The sequence below is a fragment of the Rhincodon typus genome, chromosome 20 (genome assembly GCF_021869965.1).
Source record: "Rhincodon typus isolate 14 chromosome 20, sRhiTyp1.1, whole genome shotgun sequence".
In the NCBI taxonomy this organism is placed as follows: Eukaryota; Metazoa; Chordata; class Chondrichthyes; order Orectolobiformes; family Rhincodontidae; genus Rhincodon; species Rhincodon typus.
In genome coordinates this window covers 20,812,287-20,832,005 of record NC_063351.1, presented here as the reverse complement: position 1 = coordinate 20,832,005, position 19,719 = coordinate 20,812,287, and the positions used below count along the sequence as shown (strand labels likewise).

At 40.8% G+C, this 19,719-nt stretch overlaps 1 protein-coding gene across 1 annotated transcript in view; it reads left to right on the top strand.

Annotated features, from left to right (window-relative positions):
* LOC125481002 (transcription elongation regulator 1-like protein) overlaps positions 1-19,719 on the top strand; it is a 448,150-nt gene that overhangs the window by 398,210 nt on the left and 30,221 nt on the right. The window contains exon 5 of the mRNA XM_048609179.1: positions 19,193-19,347. Coding sequence (XP_048465136.1) covers positions 19,193-19,347 — 155 coding nt within the window. The remainder of the gene's footprint in view (positions 1-19,192; positions 19,348-19,719) is intronic.

The following is a 19,719-nucleotide window of genomic DNA, read 5'->3' as shown; positions in this document are numbered from 1 at the left end:
ACTAATGCTAACTGTTAAGTGAAGTGTAAAACTGTTCACAATTTAAGAGTAACATTTGCTTTAATACTAATTAATGCGGCATTGTAGCAGGAAATCAACGCTTCTTCCCCCCAGCTGTTTGCTGAACTGCCTGAAATTTATACCAGAGAGAGCTGCTGCATGGATGTGTCAAGCTCATAGACCAGGAGCATCTACAGCAAAAGTTGGAGCTGCTGTGAATTGATAAGAACACAGACTGAGCACCATGCACCTGACTCTAACATCCTGGTTTGGAGGGTCTGACAATCGGAGGAGTGGAGTTCTTGAGTGTTTGGGGTGAGAAATGGAGATTGGGGATCTGACTGCTCAGGGAGGAAGGATAGCAGAATGACAAATTGGGGAAGACAATGTTACTGGGGATCAGGGAATTGAGCTGAGTGAGGGGGCCAGAATAATCTACATGCTACTACCAGCAGCAGTCTAGTGCAGTGATGCTGAAAGAGGACCAGTCAGTAAATAGGTAAGTGAAACTTTGAGAGCTTATTCTAGATAAGCAGTTGAAGATAATGAGTGAATGGGAAACTAGGGGATAGAGACCAAAGATTCCTGTTGGTGGAACAAAGGAGAAATGAAGGAAGGGGGTTGTAAAACTGGGATTGTAACATTCTTTTTACCACATTTTAGTCACTGGACTCCCTGGTCAGTCACTAGGATCATCTCCCCACCTATCCTGTTCATGCAGGATCCACTAACTGTTCTTGCATACATTTCCATCATGTTGGATCACTCACCCTATCTTAATGTAAGGAGCTGGCCCATTGTTGTTCACTGGAAGTTAAAAGCTTTCAGAGTTCAGGCACACAAATCCTTGGAGGAGTTTTGCGCAAACAACCAACCACAAGCCATTAGCATCCAGCCACCTTCAGGCTGATTTTCCTTTATTTACATCTGAATAGATATTTTCTAATCAATCTGTTCAGAGATGTTATTGCACACTTCTGGAATAAGTGGGACTTGAACCTGGGCCTTTTGGCTCAGAGGTAGGGTTGCTACCACTATGCCAAAAGAGCCTCAATTATTGAACACAACTACCTCATTAGTTCACAACAGCTGTTTGCCTTGTACCTTTAACTCCTTGGCATCTTGCGTTTTCTTCACAGAATTGAATATTAACAAATGCCTCTTTTGATAAACAGAAAAAAGTTATTCATAAGCAGAAATAGAAACTGATATTATATCGTATATTATATCATTGTACAATCTTTAACAACTCTATATTGCACCCTATCAAAAAAAATTTAAATTACAATATGAATATTTCTTTGTTCTCAGTCGTCATCATAACACGAGGTGGCCGAACTGTAGGACAACTAACACTTTGATACAACAGGCAAAAAAGCAACCTGCTAACTGCTTACTTGCGTCAATCCACTTTATTTTTGAAAATTCCATTCATTTGAACATCTCTTTTATACTCAACAGATCAATTCTCAGTCTCTTCAGTGCAACAATTTTCTTTGAGCAGATATTGTCCCAGAATGAACAATTATCTATATAGAACTCTATGGTTGCATTTTTTCCCAACTGGACCTCATAGAGGAGTTCCTTTAAAATACGAAGCATTTATCGTTCCCACCAGTACAATTGTTACTGCAGCCAAGATGATTTTAGCTGCTTTTTATTTTATTATTTTTGTTTTGGTTCCCTGGTTAATGGACAACATTTGTCCTTTATTCCCACTAAAAAATATCATCAATCCTACTATACATTAAAATCCATTGAAAAGATTAGAGATGAGGCCTCACTAAAAATGACTAACTGCACTCCTTCTGGGTAACCCAGAATGGGAAATCTGGGTGAACACTGTTCTGAGTTCAGTTTTTTTAAAAATGCTGTTTTTACCTTCAGCACGTGTCCAACAGTCGCATATTTCAACACAGTGCTTAGTTCTAATACATCATAGCATGCATCTTGTCTGGTTTGTGTGCATAACATTTTAATTGCCCAATTAAACTCCTCAGTTGGTCTGCTTCTTGCTTAGTTGTAGGATCCAGTCCAATTTATTGGAAGCTATTAACATTCTATAGGTAAGACTGTGCAGTTATTCCCAATTTAGCCTCTCCAATATCAATGTTTAATATCTAAAAACTCCTGAAGCTTTACTTCTGATTTGAATTCTGCTTTAAACCAATTACAATGTTTTCAAATTCCCTACTCCCAACTCATAACTCACAAAAAAATCATCTATATACATCATATAAATGACTTAAATTTTCCCCTCATTTTGGCAACAGAAAACACAGTTGGGGCTGCTTTTAAATGAAAATAACCCAATTTTATTAGTTCAAACCTGGCTGACAAGTATTAACTCTAGAGTTATTGTCTAGGTAACATGCTCATGTCTCCACTCCAGTTCCAGCCTCTTTTTACAGGGCAAAGTAACACTTTCCTCTTGAGTTAATCTCCTTGCAGAAGTGCAACAGTGATAGCGATTGATTTACGTTCCCAAGTATTTGTTGCTAATGAGGACACAAAAATCTTCAAAATTATTCTTCTTGCGATAGCTGAATCTACTCAAATCATGGTCCCCTGGCTTGTCCTCAAAACCTCAGTCATAAAGCCTGCCTTTAGTGTTACATATTCCATCAGAAAACAACGTTTCTGTGCATATCCATCTATGTGTTTCTGTGTCAGATTGAGGATTTCTTAAATGTGTCGTGAGCCATGTTTGGAGGGGGTAACCCTTAACTCCCAGTAAACCATTGCTCTGCTGGTCGAGGATCTTGGAAGGAGGCTGTGAGTTCTTTGGTGTATTATACGTCATGGCACAGAGCTCCAGCATTTGTCACTGATGGTCACAAATTATTTGAACATTAAGGGAATGGGAGCTGCCTCTTGTCAACATTGCAGGCTTATGATGGGGCACTCTCAAAGCAATGTGGGCATTGTTAGTAGCACCTTGCATGCGGAGGAAGCCCATGATGTTGGAGAATACCAATGCCTTGGAACTTGACTATTATCATCACAGAAGAAGGATATGAAGAGGTGTACTTGTGATATACTACTGGATCGAAGATTGGGAGATACCACATATGTCCCCAGTTGCTCCATGTAATGTGCAACTGGCATAAATATTTAGGGTTGCTGAGCCATTTGGATGGGATTGCCACTCAGTCCTTGTGAATGCAAGTCCTCCTCCAGCAGATGGCATTGTTTAACAATGATGTGGCAGGACCGCCCTAATTATTGCCTACACTGTTTTTCAGACAGTTGAGGTGCAGCAGGGCATTAAAAAAAGTCCTGGATCTCAGCATTCATCTGCATCTCTTTGTTGCATCTTATTCTTCTCTTCCTCCCTCTGGAGGTTTTGTGCCATTGATTGAGATCAATGTTATGCTGAGTTTGCTGACAATGCTCGAATCACTGTCTCCACTTCTGTAATCTCTGGATTAAGAGCTCGGCCACAAGGACTCCAACAACTGCATTATCTGTCTGAGCTCTGCAAACAGACAATCTGTGGTGAAAGTCAGAAAGATAACAGTGTTTTTGAAGGAACTCCTGAGACCTCACATCCTTAACAATGGGACGTAATGCTATACCTTCACAGAGTTTGGCATTGAGGTTTCCCAAGGAGGTAATTGTCATGCTTTGATAAGGAGCTCTGAGATATGTGAACTTATCCAATTGTGCAGTGGATAACCAAAGTGTATATGGTCATCGATGGTAGCTTTCTGTCAGTAAGGCATCATTAAATGACCAACTTCCCTTAAAAGACTCCCTTCCACACCACAGCCCCGTCCTTGCTTATTTACATTTTGGTGTGAGAATATGAAAGCTGCGATGTATTGACTTTGAGAACTTGCTGTGGAATGCAATTGCCAACTGGGAACTTCAGGTTTCACTTTTAAATTCCTTGTTATCATGACACTTGCTGAGCTCAGATGACATGGAGGCAATTTGTGCACACAGTGAAATACTCATGATTGCTTGAGCCAACCTCCAGATGAAGTGCAAACTGGAGCCAGATAGGTGACATTAATACTAGTGGATGCATGATTACTGTAATTGCATCCAAGACGGCCTCAAAATCAGTTATTAATCCTGCCCACACTGCATGTTGACACAACGCAAGACTGACCATGGCCACTGCCCGACCAGCCAGAACTCACCCTCCAGAATGATTTCTCAACAAACAGGATCCTGACTGTACATGCACTCTTGGACTGGTTGCATTTGGCCTCAAATATTGGCCAATACTTAATCCCAGACTTGACGGACAAGGATCCCCAGCTTCTAATAAGACCAAGCCCCTGACTGACCAAGGTCCATCCCTTGGACTGTATTCGGATGAGCCCCTTGCGTGACTGTGGCGGTACTCCTGACTGACTGTAGTCCCTATTCACCCCATTATTGACTCTTCCCCTTTGACTTTCACACATCACTGTGTGTATGTTATATATTTACGAGGCTGCTAGCACATGCTTCTCTGATGTTAATGTAGCTCAGTTCTGTACAGCAACATGTCCACCATTGTCTGGTTGATTCCTGTACTTCTCAATGCTAGTCATGGAATTTCTTTGTCTCCTTCTGCCCCGAGAGTTGATGGTTGGAGTCCTGAAGTTGTGGCTGAGCTAGTCCAAAGACAGGCATGATACTGTGGTACAAAAACAAAGTTGCTGGAAAAGCACAGCAGGTCTGGCAGCATCTGTGGAGGAGAAAACAGAGTTAACATTTCGGGTCCGGTGACCCTTCCTCAGGTTCTGAGGAAGGGTCACCGGACCCGAAACGTTAACTCTGTTTTCTCCTCCACAGATGCTGCCAGACCTGCTGAGCTTTTCCAGCAACTTTGTTTTTGTTCCTGATTTACAGCATCCGCAGTTCTTTTGGTTTTTATGATACTGTGGTAGCTTGCCAGTGCAGAGTTGTGACAATAAAGGGTCAACAAGGACAGTAGCAGAAATATTGTGCAGAAGAAGCAGTTGCACGTAGTGAGCAGGGATGTTCTACAGATGAAGCGGTTGCATGGAGTGAACAGGGATCTTGCACAGAGGAAGTAATTGTATATTGTGAGCAGGGATGTTGTACAGACGAAGCAGTTGCATGTAGAGAGAAGATAGCTGGTCAGCACAAGCATTATGGATATGTCAACACACAGAAAAGGTGAGTCACCTGACACCTGCTCTTTCTTACCTCTGGATTTTAGAGCTATCGAGATTCTCACTGTGGGAGAGGAGAAATAGAAGTGCAATATGATAGGATAAGTAGTGGTCTTAATGAAATACAAGTGCATGGCAATAAACTTCTCACTAGTCAAGGGCAAGATTCTAAACTTGCCATTTACAGTTTGAGGAGAATTTTGGATGTGTTTTTCTGGATGTCGAGAGTCTGATTTATTTTTCATTTTACTCAGTTACATTATTCGCCTTTATTCTATCATCGGAGGAAGGGAAATTTCCAGCCATGCTGATGTAGCTTTAAAATTCGCTATGCAAATACTTTGATTACTTTAAAATGTAATGAGCTTAAAGCATAAATATTATTGGATGTTGGTGATATTTCTAGATTTACAAGTAAATACACATTAAAATATGACACTATTTAATTTTGACAATTTTTTAGCACAAAGTATTTTAGCCAGAGATCTCAAGGACAGCTATTAGAATTGCCAAATACTAAGCAAAAGTACAAATGTAAAAAGAATCGGCGTTAACTATGTTTAAAATGAAGTTTTTGAGTCCTCAATAATTTATTTATCACTGATTTTATTTTTTGCATCCTGTTGTTCAATTTAAGTACCTAACTCCTCTGTTTTACCCGTAAGTAAGTTTTTTGCATATGCTCTGCAGGCTTGGACCTTGATGGATTAAAAATAAACAAAATGTCTAAAGTATTTAATTCCCACGTACTGAGCATCAAAGAGGAATAAAAGTGTTGGAAATCTGTAGTCATTACTGACGTGACATGAGAGATTGAAGGGCAGGCTGCTCTGAAGAACGTACAGTGGTGTTCTACTCCAAAAGCGAAAGACTGTTAAACATTTCTTCTTCAAACAAATGAAATGATAGGGTGCAATGAAGAGAGAATTCCTATTACTGAAGAGCATCCTTATTGATTCAAAAGCTTCTTTAAATATATAAGAAGAGAAAGAGAGGCAACAATGAACATGGGTCCCTTAAAGAGTAAGGCTGACTAAATAATAATGAGGAGTGGGGAAATAGCTGAAGAGTTGAATAAGTAGATTCTGTTCAGTGAACAACTAATGTGAACATCATTGTTCATAGTCAAGGACTCTATTGGGATTCTGTAATCACTCAGGAAGCCTGACTGGAAAGGAACACCATTTATTGTTGAACAGCAAAATAAAGCCAATACTTGTGGAATACATAGGCTCATCCCAGCCTGGGACAGACAATTCTACAGACCTATCCCTTAATCTTTTTTCCTCACATTTAGAAGTGCTCTTACACACCACTGAATGGATTTTCCCGTCACAAAAGCAACGCGACTCTTCTGTTTGTTTTTAAGTATTAACTGCCACCGATCATTCACTTGTTAGCCAATTGGATATTTACATGCAAAGCCCATTACAGGCAATGCAAACCATCAAAATGGAGGCTGGGTATGCTTTATTTTTCTTTGTACTTTCCTTTTCTTTCTTTTTATACCCAAAAGTGCTATCACGCACAACGAACAACTGCCCCACCACCATAATCACTGTGAATTCTTCCTTTTTTTAAAAACTATTAACTGCTGCCGGTAAATCACCCACGTAGCCAATTTAATATCTGCAAGCAAAGTCAATTATGAGCAATGCAAGCCATCAAAAGTGAGGGGGAGGTAAAGAGAGAAGGAAGGGACTAAATCATAACGGAGTTGCAGGAGGAAATAAAGCACTGTATCCCCCGTGGTGCCCACCTCTCTCTAAAGACATCAAGAGCATTGATGGAGACCACATGCTGCGTCTCCAAGGGCACCCAGACACAAAGATAACCAAGGAAGAGGGACAGAAAGGCAGCAGATATGACCCTCTGCGACCCACTGCCTGGACCTGTTTATAGTCAGCCTGACCAGGCCCAGGAGCAGACCCACAAGATGGTCCTTCAATCTTCCCACATCCCTCGGCATTGGATGCTCAAAGATCAGGAGTGTAGGGCTGAAGTGCAACTAAAAGCACAACAAAAAAAATTCAATTAACTGAAAGTGGGGGCATAGCCCACAACCAATATGTACAATGTCCATGGACTCCAATGGTCTGCTTTTTTAAAATTCTTCTTATCTGAAAGTGCTTGTACTCATGACCAAGCAGCTTTCTCTCCATTAAAGCACCATTTCTGTTTTTAACTATCACTCATGTTGCCAATTAGGAATTTATATGAAAAACCCATTACAGATACATGGGTCTGCCTTTTCTTTTGTTAATCTATTTTTGGATGAGGACAGTGAATGTACTATCAACAAGTTTGTGAAAGACACAAAAAATAGGTGGTAAGGCAAGCAGTGAGGATACCACAAAACGTCTATTGAGGTGTACAAATAGGTTAAGTGAGTGAGCAAAATCTTTGCAGATGCAATACAATGTAGGAAAAGTGACATTATGCCTTTTGATAAGAAGAATATTATTTAAATAGGGAAAGATTGCAGAAAGCTATATCACGAAGGGATTTGGAGGTTCTAGTAAATGAAACACAAAAAGATAGTGTGCAAATTCAGCAGTAATAGGGAAACAAATGAAATGTTGACCTTTGTTTCAAAGGGAATGGATGTAAAGTATGGGGATCTTTCTCTAACCAAATGACACAAGAATACCCATGAACAAGATTTGGTCCCCTTATTCAAGGAAAGAAACTTTGAAGGCCGTCTGGAGAAGGTTCACTAGGTTGGTCCTGGGTATAGAGGGAGTTTTTATTTTTACGAAGAAACATTGAGTTGGTTGTGCTTGTACTCATTGGAGTTTCGAAGAATGGAAGGTGACCTTATTGAAATACATACGATTCTTAGAGGATTTGACAGGGTAGGTACCAACAGGTTCTTTCCCCTTGTGGGAGAGTCTAGGGCCAGAGGGCACATTCTTAAAGAAAGGGGTCACCCATTTAAGTCAGAGATGGGGAGGATCTTTTTTCTCAAAGGGCAGTGAATCAATGGAATTTCTTACTGCAGAGACTGTTAAGATTTGGTTACTAATTATGTTCAAGACTAAGACAGTCAGATTTCTAACATAAAGGCAATCAAGGATCACAGGGAAAAGGCAGGAAAGTGGAGTTGTGGATTATTGGATCAGCCATGATCTCATTGAATGGTGAAGCAGGCCTGATGGGCTGAATGGCCAATTACCATTTCTATGTATCATTTGATAACTGCCTGTTATTCATAACTGATTATATTTGGTACATGTACCTTTGGAAAAAGATTCAAAGTAAAATTCTCATGGTAATGCGGTCTTTTTATGTTCCTTGATATATGAGAAACAGTAAAGAGAGAACTGTTAAATATTTGACATGGAGCCATTATCCTTTTTTAATACCTTTAAAGCAGGTATATGGGCATTTAAAAATACAATAGACAGAATCCTATAAAACTTTCCTGATATATTCATTTGTACTTTACACCTGGCACAGAGAGGAAATCTTTTCAATACAGATTTGTCACAGTAAACTTCAGAGAGGTAATCAGATTAAATCAATCGTCTTAATTTAAAACGAAAAATGAAAGAGTACAAAGCAGTGGAAATATTGAAGTGACGTTTATGCAGCATTTTACACATGTGCTCTGTCTTAGTAGAACATATAAATGTTTTGCAGATGGTAGGTAAGTTTTCCATTAAGATAGTTGAAGATATCTATTCTGTTGAAAAATAACAATCTTAATGCTGTGGAAATTATTATTCAGTTTCATTGCTGATTGTGAATGACTGCATTATGATATGTCTGTCAACCAGAATGGCACTTGTCTATGCAAAAGTTCATTAAGAAGTGTATCTTTTAAGTCTTCTTTCAAGGAATGTCTTGTCACAAGAATAGTGCTTTCATTGAGCATAGAGCATTCAATTGAAGTCATTTTTTATGAACTGGAAATATTTGACCTGAATGAATATGGAGGTTATTCCTACTTCATTTTAATAGAATATAAAAGCGTACATGGCAAACACGCTTCATGTGCAGCAAGCAAACAGCTGTCCCTCAAAGTCTGCTGGGAGCAGTCCTTAGCCAAGTCCATGGTGTGTGTTGTGATCAGTCCTGTGCCTCCCTAGTGACCAGTCCAGAGGGTAGAGCTAATGCAGTCAGGGAGATGCCGAATCACTCGTCAGGGGTTGGGTACTTCCTATCTGGTGGTGTTAAGTTGGGTCACTCAAAAGGATGGATCACAGTTAGTACAGAAGAAATTATGGGGAGTAAGTGGAGCAAGGACAACTGTTGCTATGAGAATGAGACTCTGAAAGTTAGTCACCGAGGTTGAGAACTGAATGCTGGAGAGGAGGGTGATGACAATTGTGAAAGATTGTAATGGTATCAGCAAGCACGGGATGTGGTAAAGCGTGGCCAGGAAAGTGGTCGTGCAGAAGAGGTGTTCATCCATGGTTAGGAGCAGCTTGGCTTCGGGAGGAGTGGGTGCAGTTGGTGGTGAAGTGAATGACCACACTTGGGTCTAAGTCACATCATATGCAGGAGTTGGGTGGGAGAGGTGGGCCAGTTTGGATGCCTGTAGATGGATTGTGTGGAAACCTGGGGAGGTGTGAAGCCTAGAAGTTTAATGGGAATGGCTACTACGAAGGGGATTTGGAAGCACTGTACCTGGACACAGAGTTCCTATTCTCTGGCCATCCTATTGCAGTGCCTCCCTCCGTGTTTTGCATCTCCCAGGCACAGACATTGCTGAACAACACACTGAAACCAATACATTTGAACACAGGCAGTGAAAAAATCTGAATGTTGTACAGGGAAGGCCAAAGGTCTCAACAGCACCCACAGCCCTGTATACACCATGTTCCTTTTGCTTCCTGTTGGTGCAGTAAGCTCTCAGCACAGGCCTCCATCCATAGAACGTTATCTATGGCCATGGAGTGATGACTGATGCTGTAATTATGACATTGGGGCTACACAGAGAGTTGAACAGCCAAACATAAGGTGAAAGCAGTGCCATTTATAAAAAAAAAGTGCACAATCAGCTACAGCATTATCTGCTGTGTCACTAAAGTGCCCTCAGTAGGTTTTCCTCTTCCTCCCCCTCCCACTACATCTTAGCGAACTCTCTGATTCTATAGCAGGACTAAAGGGAGCCAGCAGTGGAGCCCATTGGCCCTAAAGTATTGGTCAGGCAACCCCCAGGATGTATTAGTGTCTGGATGAGCTAGATGTTCCAAGGGTTTAAGTTGACCCTCCTAGACATGAAGTTCCAATCATCGGAGGGGAACAAGAGTGATGGAGGTGGAGGGCCCCACCACCTCTGGAAATGCAGACTGCTTTGAAACCCAGGACTGTGGAAGCAGTTGCTGCACTTACAACAGCCAGGTTTCTGAAAGTCATTGTGAGTTTTGTTTACACAGTTGCTTTGTCTAAGCAGTCAGATAAGATGGATGTGTTTGCAGAGCAAGCATCGCCCAGGGAGAGATTGCTGATTGGTTTGTGCTTTTGGGATCAGTTATGGGGCCAGGAATGATCAGCATGACTGCAACTATCTGATTTACAGGTGAAAAGTTTAAGTAAGTACAGAGGCGGAAGCTTCCAGGCTACAATGGAGAAAGGGTTCCTATCTTAGTTTCTCTCTGCACAGTGGAGTAACCAAATCCAGAAGACAGCTGCTATTCTCTCCATCAGTTGCTGTAATATTTTGATTTGAACCAGTGACTGAAAAACTGAACAATTACTGTGCCAGTTACTCTGTACCTGCAGGATAGTACTAAACTAATTTGGAAAGAATAAGAAGTTAGTAATCAGAAGGACTTGGGAAGCAAAAAGCATGTCTCATTGAATCCTGTCGACTGGTGATATTGAACTGTCTTCCCTTTGTTTTATTTTTCTCTATCCACAACATCTGTGTTTGTTTGTTTGTGTCTGTGTCAGTCCAAATGTGTGTGTAGGGGTTTAAGAGAGGGGTTAGAATTTCAACTAATAAGGTTGTATGTTGATAATTCTAGTTTTGTGCGCTTGTGATTACAATTGATTTAGTTGTAATAAATAGCAATTTCTTTTTAACAATAACGACCTGGCCACTTTGAACCTGAGTTGGGTCAGACAAGAAAATTGAGGACTTTCATTTGATTAAATCTTTAACTCTGCTATAACCCTGGGGGCTTGTGGCTTGAGTATCATGTGCTTTCTCAAATGGGTTGTAACAAGTTTATAATTATATTTTCTCAAAAATCTATTGCATTCTGGCTTTATTTCTCCAACAAATCTTACAAAATGCCAGGCAGCATCAGAGGAGTAGGAAAGTTGATGTTCTTCTTCTGACCCTTCTTCTGACCTGCTGTGTTCCTCCAGCTCCACACTATGTTGTCTCTGACTCTTAGATTCTTAGAAACTGACTCTGATTCTTCGAAACACTATGAAACTTTGGTCACATTAGAAACACATATATTGGTGGATTATAAAAATTGGGAAATAGAAGATTTGGACAGTTCCTAGGTTGAAAAACAGATTTACCATGTGATTTATTGGAACAAGTCGAAAGACAGACAGTACTGTGGGTTATTTGCTGTTTACTGGGAAATCAAGTAACTTTGGAAAAGTAGTGTCCAGCAATGCTTTTGGTAGGGAGATCAGAGAATGTTTTTGTAGCCTTGGTTGCTAGACAAACAGACTGAGTTTTGAAAGGGGCCTTCTGCTGAAGATTGCCTAGCAACAGCCCCTGGATGTTTGGCTTCTCTATTGCCACAGATTTGGGAGTCAGACAAGGACCTCAAAGCTGGAAAAAACAAACAGTCTCTACTGAAAAGTGGGAATTAGAAGAAAACTGCCATTTTCCATAGAGGTTTACATGGGATGAAGCTCTCTCTTTTGCTTGTCAATCTGATCTGGAGACCTTCCGTTGCTCTGCAACAGACACAGTTGAATCTCAGCAACTGGAAACCAAAGGAGCTCTGAGAATCCAACTTATTCGAAGTCCTACAGGCAAACCCTCAACTCTTACAGGGTGTTCTTCCTTTAATGTCCGGTTTTTTTACCCCACTCAACCTCTGCAGACCTGTTTCATCTCATCCTTTCGGATGATGAATATGTGTGTTTAGGATAAAGGGGGATACAGTTAGGCCTGTAGATAATCCAGAAGTTGCTGTTGGTAATTTTGTGCTTCCCCATGGGTTGTGGTGCTGTTAGGCTTCCCAGAAACTCACCAAGTGCTTTCAGCAGCATCTTCCAAGCCCATGACTTTAACACAAGAAGGGCAGTAGACCCATGGGAACAAACTGCATGTTCCCCTATAACTGAAGCTTCACCCTTACTTGTAAATTACGTTGCTGAGACTTCAATGCTGCTGGGTGACAATCTGGATCTCTATTTGTGACAGCCCTGTAGAATGCAGCAGTTCAAGAAAGCAGCTGACCAGCACATGCTCATGGGCGATTACAGAGAGGCAATAAATGTTGGCCTTATCAGCAATGCTCATATCCAATGAAAGAAGAAAAAGGAAGACTGCAGTCAAGTAGCAATAGCTGAACTAATGAAAATGTATTCTTTTATGCGACTAATCTTGCTGTAAAAATCTTTGAATAATCTATAACTTTTTGAATGAGGTGTAACTGGATTTTTAATGGTAAACTAAGTTCATTATTATTGGTCAACAGTTTCAAGGTCCCTGAAAAACTGCTCTTATGTTTATGGTATACCATGTTTCTCCATTGTGATATTTCAGTTTTGGTCTTAATCCCATGAATATATTGCAGTCATTTGTTTTGGTCTCTATATTATTTTTCAGAGAAATTAAACCAACAATGCATTTTACTTCCGGGTTTGCTGTCAATGGGAAAATTTCAAAGTTCTTGGCTGATCATCCTGCGTGTTGGTAGATGCCTAGAGCTCCCATTGATGTGGTAGCAAATTTAAATTGAGAACAAGAAAGTGTCAGTAAATGTTTGTGTGTAACTTTCTTCAAAGTCCTTGGTAATCAATGTTGCTTCATTCCTTACCTTGACATCTCGAAACAGAATAGAATAAAATAAAATAGAACAGAATAGCAATTTATTGTTAGAAAATACAAGTATTGTATAAATCTTAGTCAAATTACAAAAATTAAAAAAAAAGAAAAATTGAGACAAAGTTAGGACAAAGTTCATCCTTTATTCCCTCAATGGCTCCTGGGTTAATGGAGTGGCTACAGGATGCTGCCACCAAAGCCACTCCTGAGGCCACCAAAGCAAGGATTTCCGGGTTGGACACACCACGCAGTCACTGGCGAAGCTGACACAGAAGCCATTGCATCGCTGCCATAACAAGGAGCGACAGCCTGAAGCCACAAAGTCACCTACGCTTCACCAGCTCAAGCTGTCACTCAAACCGTCACCATCCAAAGCCACCATAGCCATGAGGAACGAACCGGAACCACCATGCTGCCACCGCTATAGCCCCCACTGAAACTTCCATCACGGCCACCAGGAAGAGCAGACCAAACCCACCGATGAAGCTTTTGGTAAAGCCATGGTCACTATGGCCACAAGGAATAGACATTCGGATCCACCACACTGCCACCTCCACAGCAGGCCCTTGCAAATGCCTTCCTCCAGGGCAGATGTAGAAAAGAAGAAAAGGCGAAGTTTAATTCAAAAGAGAATTGAAGAAACAAAACAAAACAAAAGATCAAAGAAGAATACAGCCAGCCAGGTGAGCAGGAACATACAGGCGCAGAGCCTGAGCACTTGCTACCCCGTCACGGCCACCAACCTGTAATGTTTCAGAATGTAATCTGGGTCAATGCGTCAAATTTTTACCCCCCTCTCCTATCACCAACACCAATGTATAATTTTTTTTAGAGAGAGATTTTCTTTCATTGTTTTCACAGCTTTGCCCACTTTATGTTTATTTTTTGCTAAATCTCGTAATTTGACTGGGATTTAACTCTGTAGGCACCTGCAATAATTATTTAGTTAGCCCATGTAACAATTCTTCAGGAGCAAAAGAAACTCAGTGACTATTTGCAAACATAAGTGCTGGCACTTGTCCCTTCTGAAATCTCTGAAGCCATAGTTGTGAAGTCCAGGCTGTTTTGTGTATCTTAGTCACAGATTTTGTTTTATTCATTCATGGGGGTGTCGGTATCACTGGCTGGGCCAGCATTTATTGTCGGTGAGGCAGTTAAGAGTCAACCACATTGCTGTGAGACTGGAGTCACATGTAGGCCAGACTAAGCAAGGATAGCAGATTTCCTTCCCGAAAGGATGTTTGTGAACCGGATTTTTTTTTTCTCTGACAATTGACAATAGATTCATGGTCATCATTACAGTCTTAATTCCAGGTTTGACCCACACTTGCCATTGTCTAAGCTTGTATGTCTGGTCTTACTCAGCAAGCCAGATAGCTAAGTAAAGGACATGGGAACTTCCAAACTTGCACATACCTGCACCTGAGTTATGTTGTCACTGACATTAGTGGTCTTCTTTGGAATATGCAGAGACTTTACCATGCATGGTCTGATGTGAGGAAAGGCCATGTTCTGGAGCCCAAAATAGTCTGTAACCATATTACCCAAACTGCACTGGAGTTACAGCAGGAGTGTGTTGGAAAATTCACAAATTAACATGATCGTCTCAGCATACTTTACATTGGATGTCTATAGAGCTGACTTGTCTTGCCTTCCTGCATTCAAGTTATGTATTTTCATCTTAATTATTTTGAAAACTCAATTAGACCTCCACCACATTGCCAAGTTCTCTGAGAGATACTCTGTGATCCTTCAGAGATCTAGAACAATTCATCAACTCTATGTTCAAAGACAAACCACATATTCTACTTATGTTCATTCTTTGCACCCTATCTCCCAACCATTCCATTCCTTATCTACAATATCCACAATAATAAATACGAAGTGGAATACATTTCCTTTCAAAATCTAGATCACGCTTTTCGCCAACACTGTCTTAACAGCTCTTCTTTTTCCCTATTTCCTCTTGTACTCCTTCCCAATGTCTGATGCTAATGAAACCCCAGCTACCTCAGTCTTTATCTCTTCTTGAAGCTCACCAGCTATTCTTTCAAACCATTGGTACAGTCTGCAACCACCCACTCCTTACCACTATTCATGTCTCATAGTAATGCTGGCAATTCTCTGGAAAAATGCTGTTCTTTCCAAACTCATGTCATCAACTCAGCCCTTAAAGTCACTGTCGGTACTCCATTTTCTAAAACCATTACCTCCTTTTAATCCACTTTCTCTCAACAGAGAATCACCTGTAGTAGCTTTGCTTACTACTCCCACACCACAATAACACATCATTATTTGTGCCATTACCAAGACAACTTATTTTCAATTCCCACTAATCGCAGTGAATTATACAATTATTATGGTGCAGCAGGAGGCCAAGTAAACTATGTGACTGCACCAGACCTCTGAGTATTTTATGTGAGCCAATTTCCTGTCTTTTTCCTGCAACCCTGCACAGTATTTTGTTTGAAATAACCAGCCAATGCCTCATTTGAATCTCCCACACTTCCAGATTCTGACCTCATATTTGCTTCTTTTGCAAAAATGCTTTAAAACGGCGCCTTTGGAGTTTCAATCCATGGATGACTGTGAAGGGACAAGTAACATGCATGCCATGCAGTTTTGAGGCCTTCTGAATCAAATGCCCCTGATCCTCAGACAGCCAAAGGTTTCACTGGCACACTAGAGGTGATGTTACTTTTAATCATTGACGTCTGCACTCACTGAAAGAAGGTTCCCAAAGTATGGGAATTGGTCCACATTATTTAGTGGGTAATTGTGGATCTTGTTGGGGGAGGGGCAGGGCGCTGCTGTGCAGTGGGAGCAGGTTGGTGAAGGGCTTTTAAATCATTTTCTCTTTTGCCTCCTAAAATGCACCCAGTGATAGTCTGGTGCTTATCTTCTGAGTATACTCATATGGAAGCATCATCTGTAAATTGCAGCTTAACAAAAGAGGTTTGGGTGGCCTTGGTTCTGCACTGGAGGTTACATAGATTTAATATTTTCCCACTCATTTTGTGGAGAACCTCCACCCCAGTGGGAAACTTCCCTGATACGGGGTGGAGTGTTGCGGCAAAGGAGGTGGAGAAGAGAGTCGGTGCCATGACAGAGCCTTGTTTGAAGAAGGATCTCTGGACTTGAAACATTAACTCTGTCTTCTCTTCACTGATGCTGCCAGACCTGCTGAGTTTCTCCAGCATTTTCTGTTTTTGTTTCAGATCTCCAGCATCTGCAATTCTTTATTCATTTCTTGTTTGACACGAGCTTGCTCATGTGTTGAGGTGTAGATTACAGCTTACATATCACGCAAAAGATCATGATAGATTTTTGGGGACGAGTAAATTTGAGGAGGGCACTCCATAGTCCCTCCTGGTTCGCAGTCAAAAGTCTTTGTAAGGTCAAAGAAGGATATTTAGAGATATTGCTGCTCTCTGTACTTTTGTTTTAGTTTGTTATGTTGTGAAAATCATGTCAACTATGCCTCTTGATGCCCAGGGTCTGCATAGTGACTCTGGGATGGACTCTTCAGCAGTGTGGAGGAAGTAACTGAGGAGGATTGTTGCAATGATCTTCTTGTAGCAGACAACAGCGTACTCCTCTCTAGTAACCACAATCATCCTTCCTTGAGAATGGTCACAGTTAACAACATCTTGGTTATCCTTTGGCATGATGTTCTCCCTCCAGATGAGGCAAGCCAAGAATGCTTTTTTGCCCTATTATAGTATTTTGCTAGGGATTCTATCTGAAATGGTGGCCTTGTTGGTTCTCATCTATCAAATGGCCTTTTCAGTTTCATGTTGGGCTGGGTTGTGCTAAGACGGTGCAAGAAGCATGCTCTTGTCAAGTGCACTGACATCAAAAACTAAGAATGGGTTGAGGAGATCCTTAAAGTGTTCCTTCCAAGAAGTGCTCACTGGCCCTTTGTCTTTGATTCGTACTCCATTCTGGCTCTTGGTGGATTGGGTCCTTGGGTTCTTGGATTATAAATGGTCTTGACTGAGTTGAAGAATCAATCATAGCTGTCGTTGAGTTGGCATATTTCCTGTGCTCTTCTGCCCACCATTTGTCCTTGCCTGGTTTACAGCTGTTCCAACCACACTCAAGAAGCTTACCACCATACAATGTTTAACAGCCCACTTGATTAGCGCACCCATCCTAATCCTTAAAGATTCATCCCTACACCAGCTAGTCCCTGTGGTCACAGAATGCATCACTAACAAGGTGCACTGCAGCAACTTGCAACTCTTCGACAGTAACCTCCAAGATCCATATTCCATCACACCGCATCCAGGCTTGGAGATTGATTGGTTGCGGGGCCAAATTTCTAGATCTCCACACCTATCAGGACTGTTTGAGTACTTGCATCAGTTACACTGCAGCAGTTAAACCATCATCTTCTCAAGGATAATTAGGGATGGACAGTAATTTATGCCTTTGTCAGTGAACACGTAAATGCATAGATTTTACTTCCACATTTGCGATCATCCAGTCCAAGCCTACCCCTCTGCCACTGGTATTAACTTCACACTTGACACTGTGCCTTCAACGTTATGCATCATTTTATTGGTGAGGCAAAATCTTATATTAATGTTGACAAAAAGACAAGTATTCCTATCCTCAGTGTTCAATCCACCATAATCATAATGAATAGCAGGGTAGGTCCAATGGGCTGAATGCTGCCTCCTGTTCCTATCAGCAACGTAAAGGGTTATAGGGATGGGTAAAAGGAAATGAAATGTTCAATCAGTTACAGTTGAATCGAATGGCGGGCATGGGTTGAATGGCCTACTTTTGTTTCTATCCTACCCTATGAGATTTTGCTTCTCAGCAGATCATTAAACCCTTGCTTTCTGCTCTGGCTTAATTTGATAAAACTTGGCATTCAATTTGACACTGAACTCAGCTACATTCTTCATATCTTTTGCATTAACTGATCACGACTGCACTCTTCTATCTCTGAGTTATTGACTGTTTCTTATGCCTCCTTCATTGTTGCTGGAATCAACACCTATGTTTACGTAACTTCAAGGATGGAGGTTATTTCATGTACAGCCATTATTGCCTCTGTGTCAGTCTCTCTGTTTTCAGCTCAGTGTCTGTCCTTTTCTCTGTATCTCTTATGGTTCCTTTGTTCAGTTATCAGGTCAATACCTTGGAGCATCCAGTTGTGAGAAGTATTGAGTTGTGTAACCAGACATTCTTAAAGAGGCCACTGCAGAGAAAAAAAATAGAATTGGTTTTGTTTTTGATGACGATTTTTGTGGCCCCTTGAATATTTATCTTTTCTATTTCTGGTCTATTCTGGGCCTTGCTCTTCTGACCCTCCCCCTACTCTTTCCCATCACCTACCCATGGATCCATTCCCCAAGCGAACTTTCCTACTGCTAAACAGCTCCATACAGATTCCAATAGAAGGAAAATCTTGGGGGCCAACCCAGACCTGCCCCATTCACTTTGAGCAGCTGCGGTTAAAATTGGGGCTGTTACATATTCCTGACTAGGAGTGCAAAGACTGATGATCCAGTTTTATGTTTGTACTTTCAACTTGGGAATGGTTGTGATGTAAAAAAATCAAAAGAGAGATTTGTGTTTTCTTTAGAGTGAGGAGATGAAAAGAATAAGAACTATAAAGTGAGCAGGCTTCTGTTATACATATTCTTTTCAATTGTGACAACTTCTAAAACCATTTGCAGCACAATTTATGCATATAGATTATGCACGTTAAATACTACAGCACTGTCAGAACAAATAACAAGCATTGTTAAGTTGAATTGAATTGTAAGCAGGGCTAAGTCCTGTTTTGCTAAATGCAAATTTTCTTTGGATCCTTAAATTGTATTGTTTTATGATTTAATCTCGTGTTATTCTGTCAACAATGCCAGAATCATTGCTCTCATGAGCTGAGACTTAAACTGATTCAATTGAACAATATTTTCAAAAAGAACTAAAAATGCACAATACTCAATTGCACTTTAAATTTTTGTAAATTATTTACCTTACTGAAATCATTCAGTAAAATCAAAAGTAGATCTCTTTGGTAATACTTTTTTCTATTATTTATTAATACAATTTCTTATATGCACAGGTGTGTAGTCTGGACTGGAGATGACCGTGTTTTCTTTTTCAACCCCTCAATACAACTGTCAGTGTGGGAAAAACCTGTGGAACTTGAAGGTCGAGGTGACATTAACAAAATTATTCAAGATCCTCCTCATAAGCGGAAAATAGAACTGGCAACATGTAAGTATCAGCAGCATAAATTTGTGTTGTTTGGACAAGTTCAGCAGCTGCCATCATTTTATGCCGCCAAAATAAATTCATTTGCACCCAAAACAATGGGCATGCTGAGGGAACACAAGAACCCTTGAGTTTCAACAGACAGGCCTGAGGTGCAGCTCTTGTCGGCTGTTAGGTCTCATTATCATCCAGTCAGTAATTTGCAGACTGCTAACGGGGATCCACACAAAACTCAAGAAGAGGAAGCCCTGTAGATTATGTCACTGCATGTCAGCAGTAGCCCTAAACAGTCCTTAAAGGGAATGGATGACAAGGGCCAAAAGAGGCAGGTGCTTGTGTTGGGGAAGTTTGAGGTTGCAATTAGAAGAGATCAAG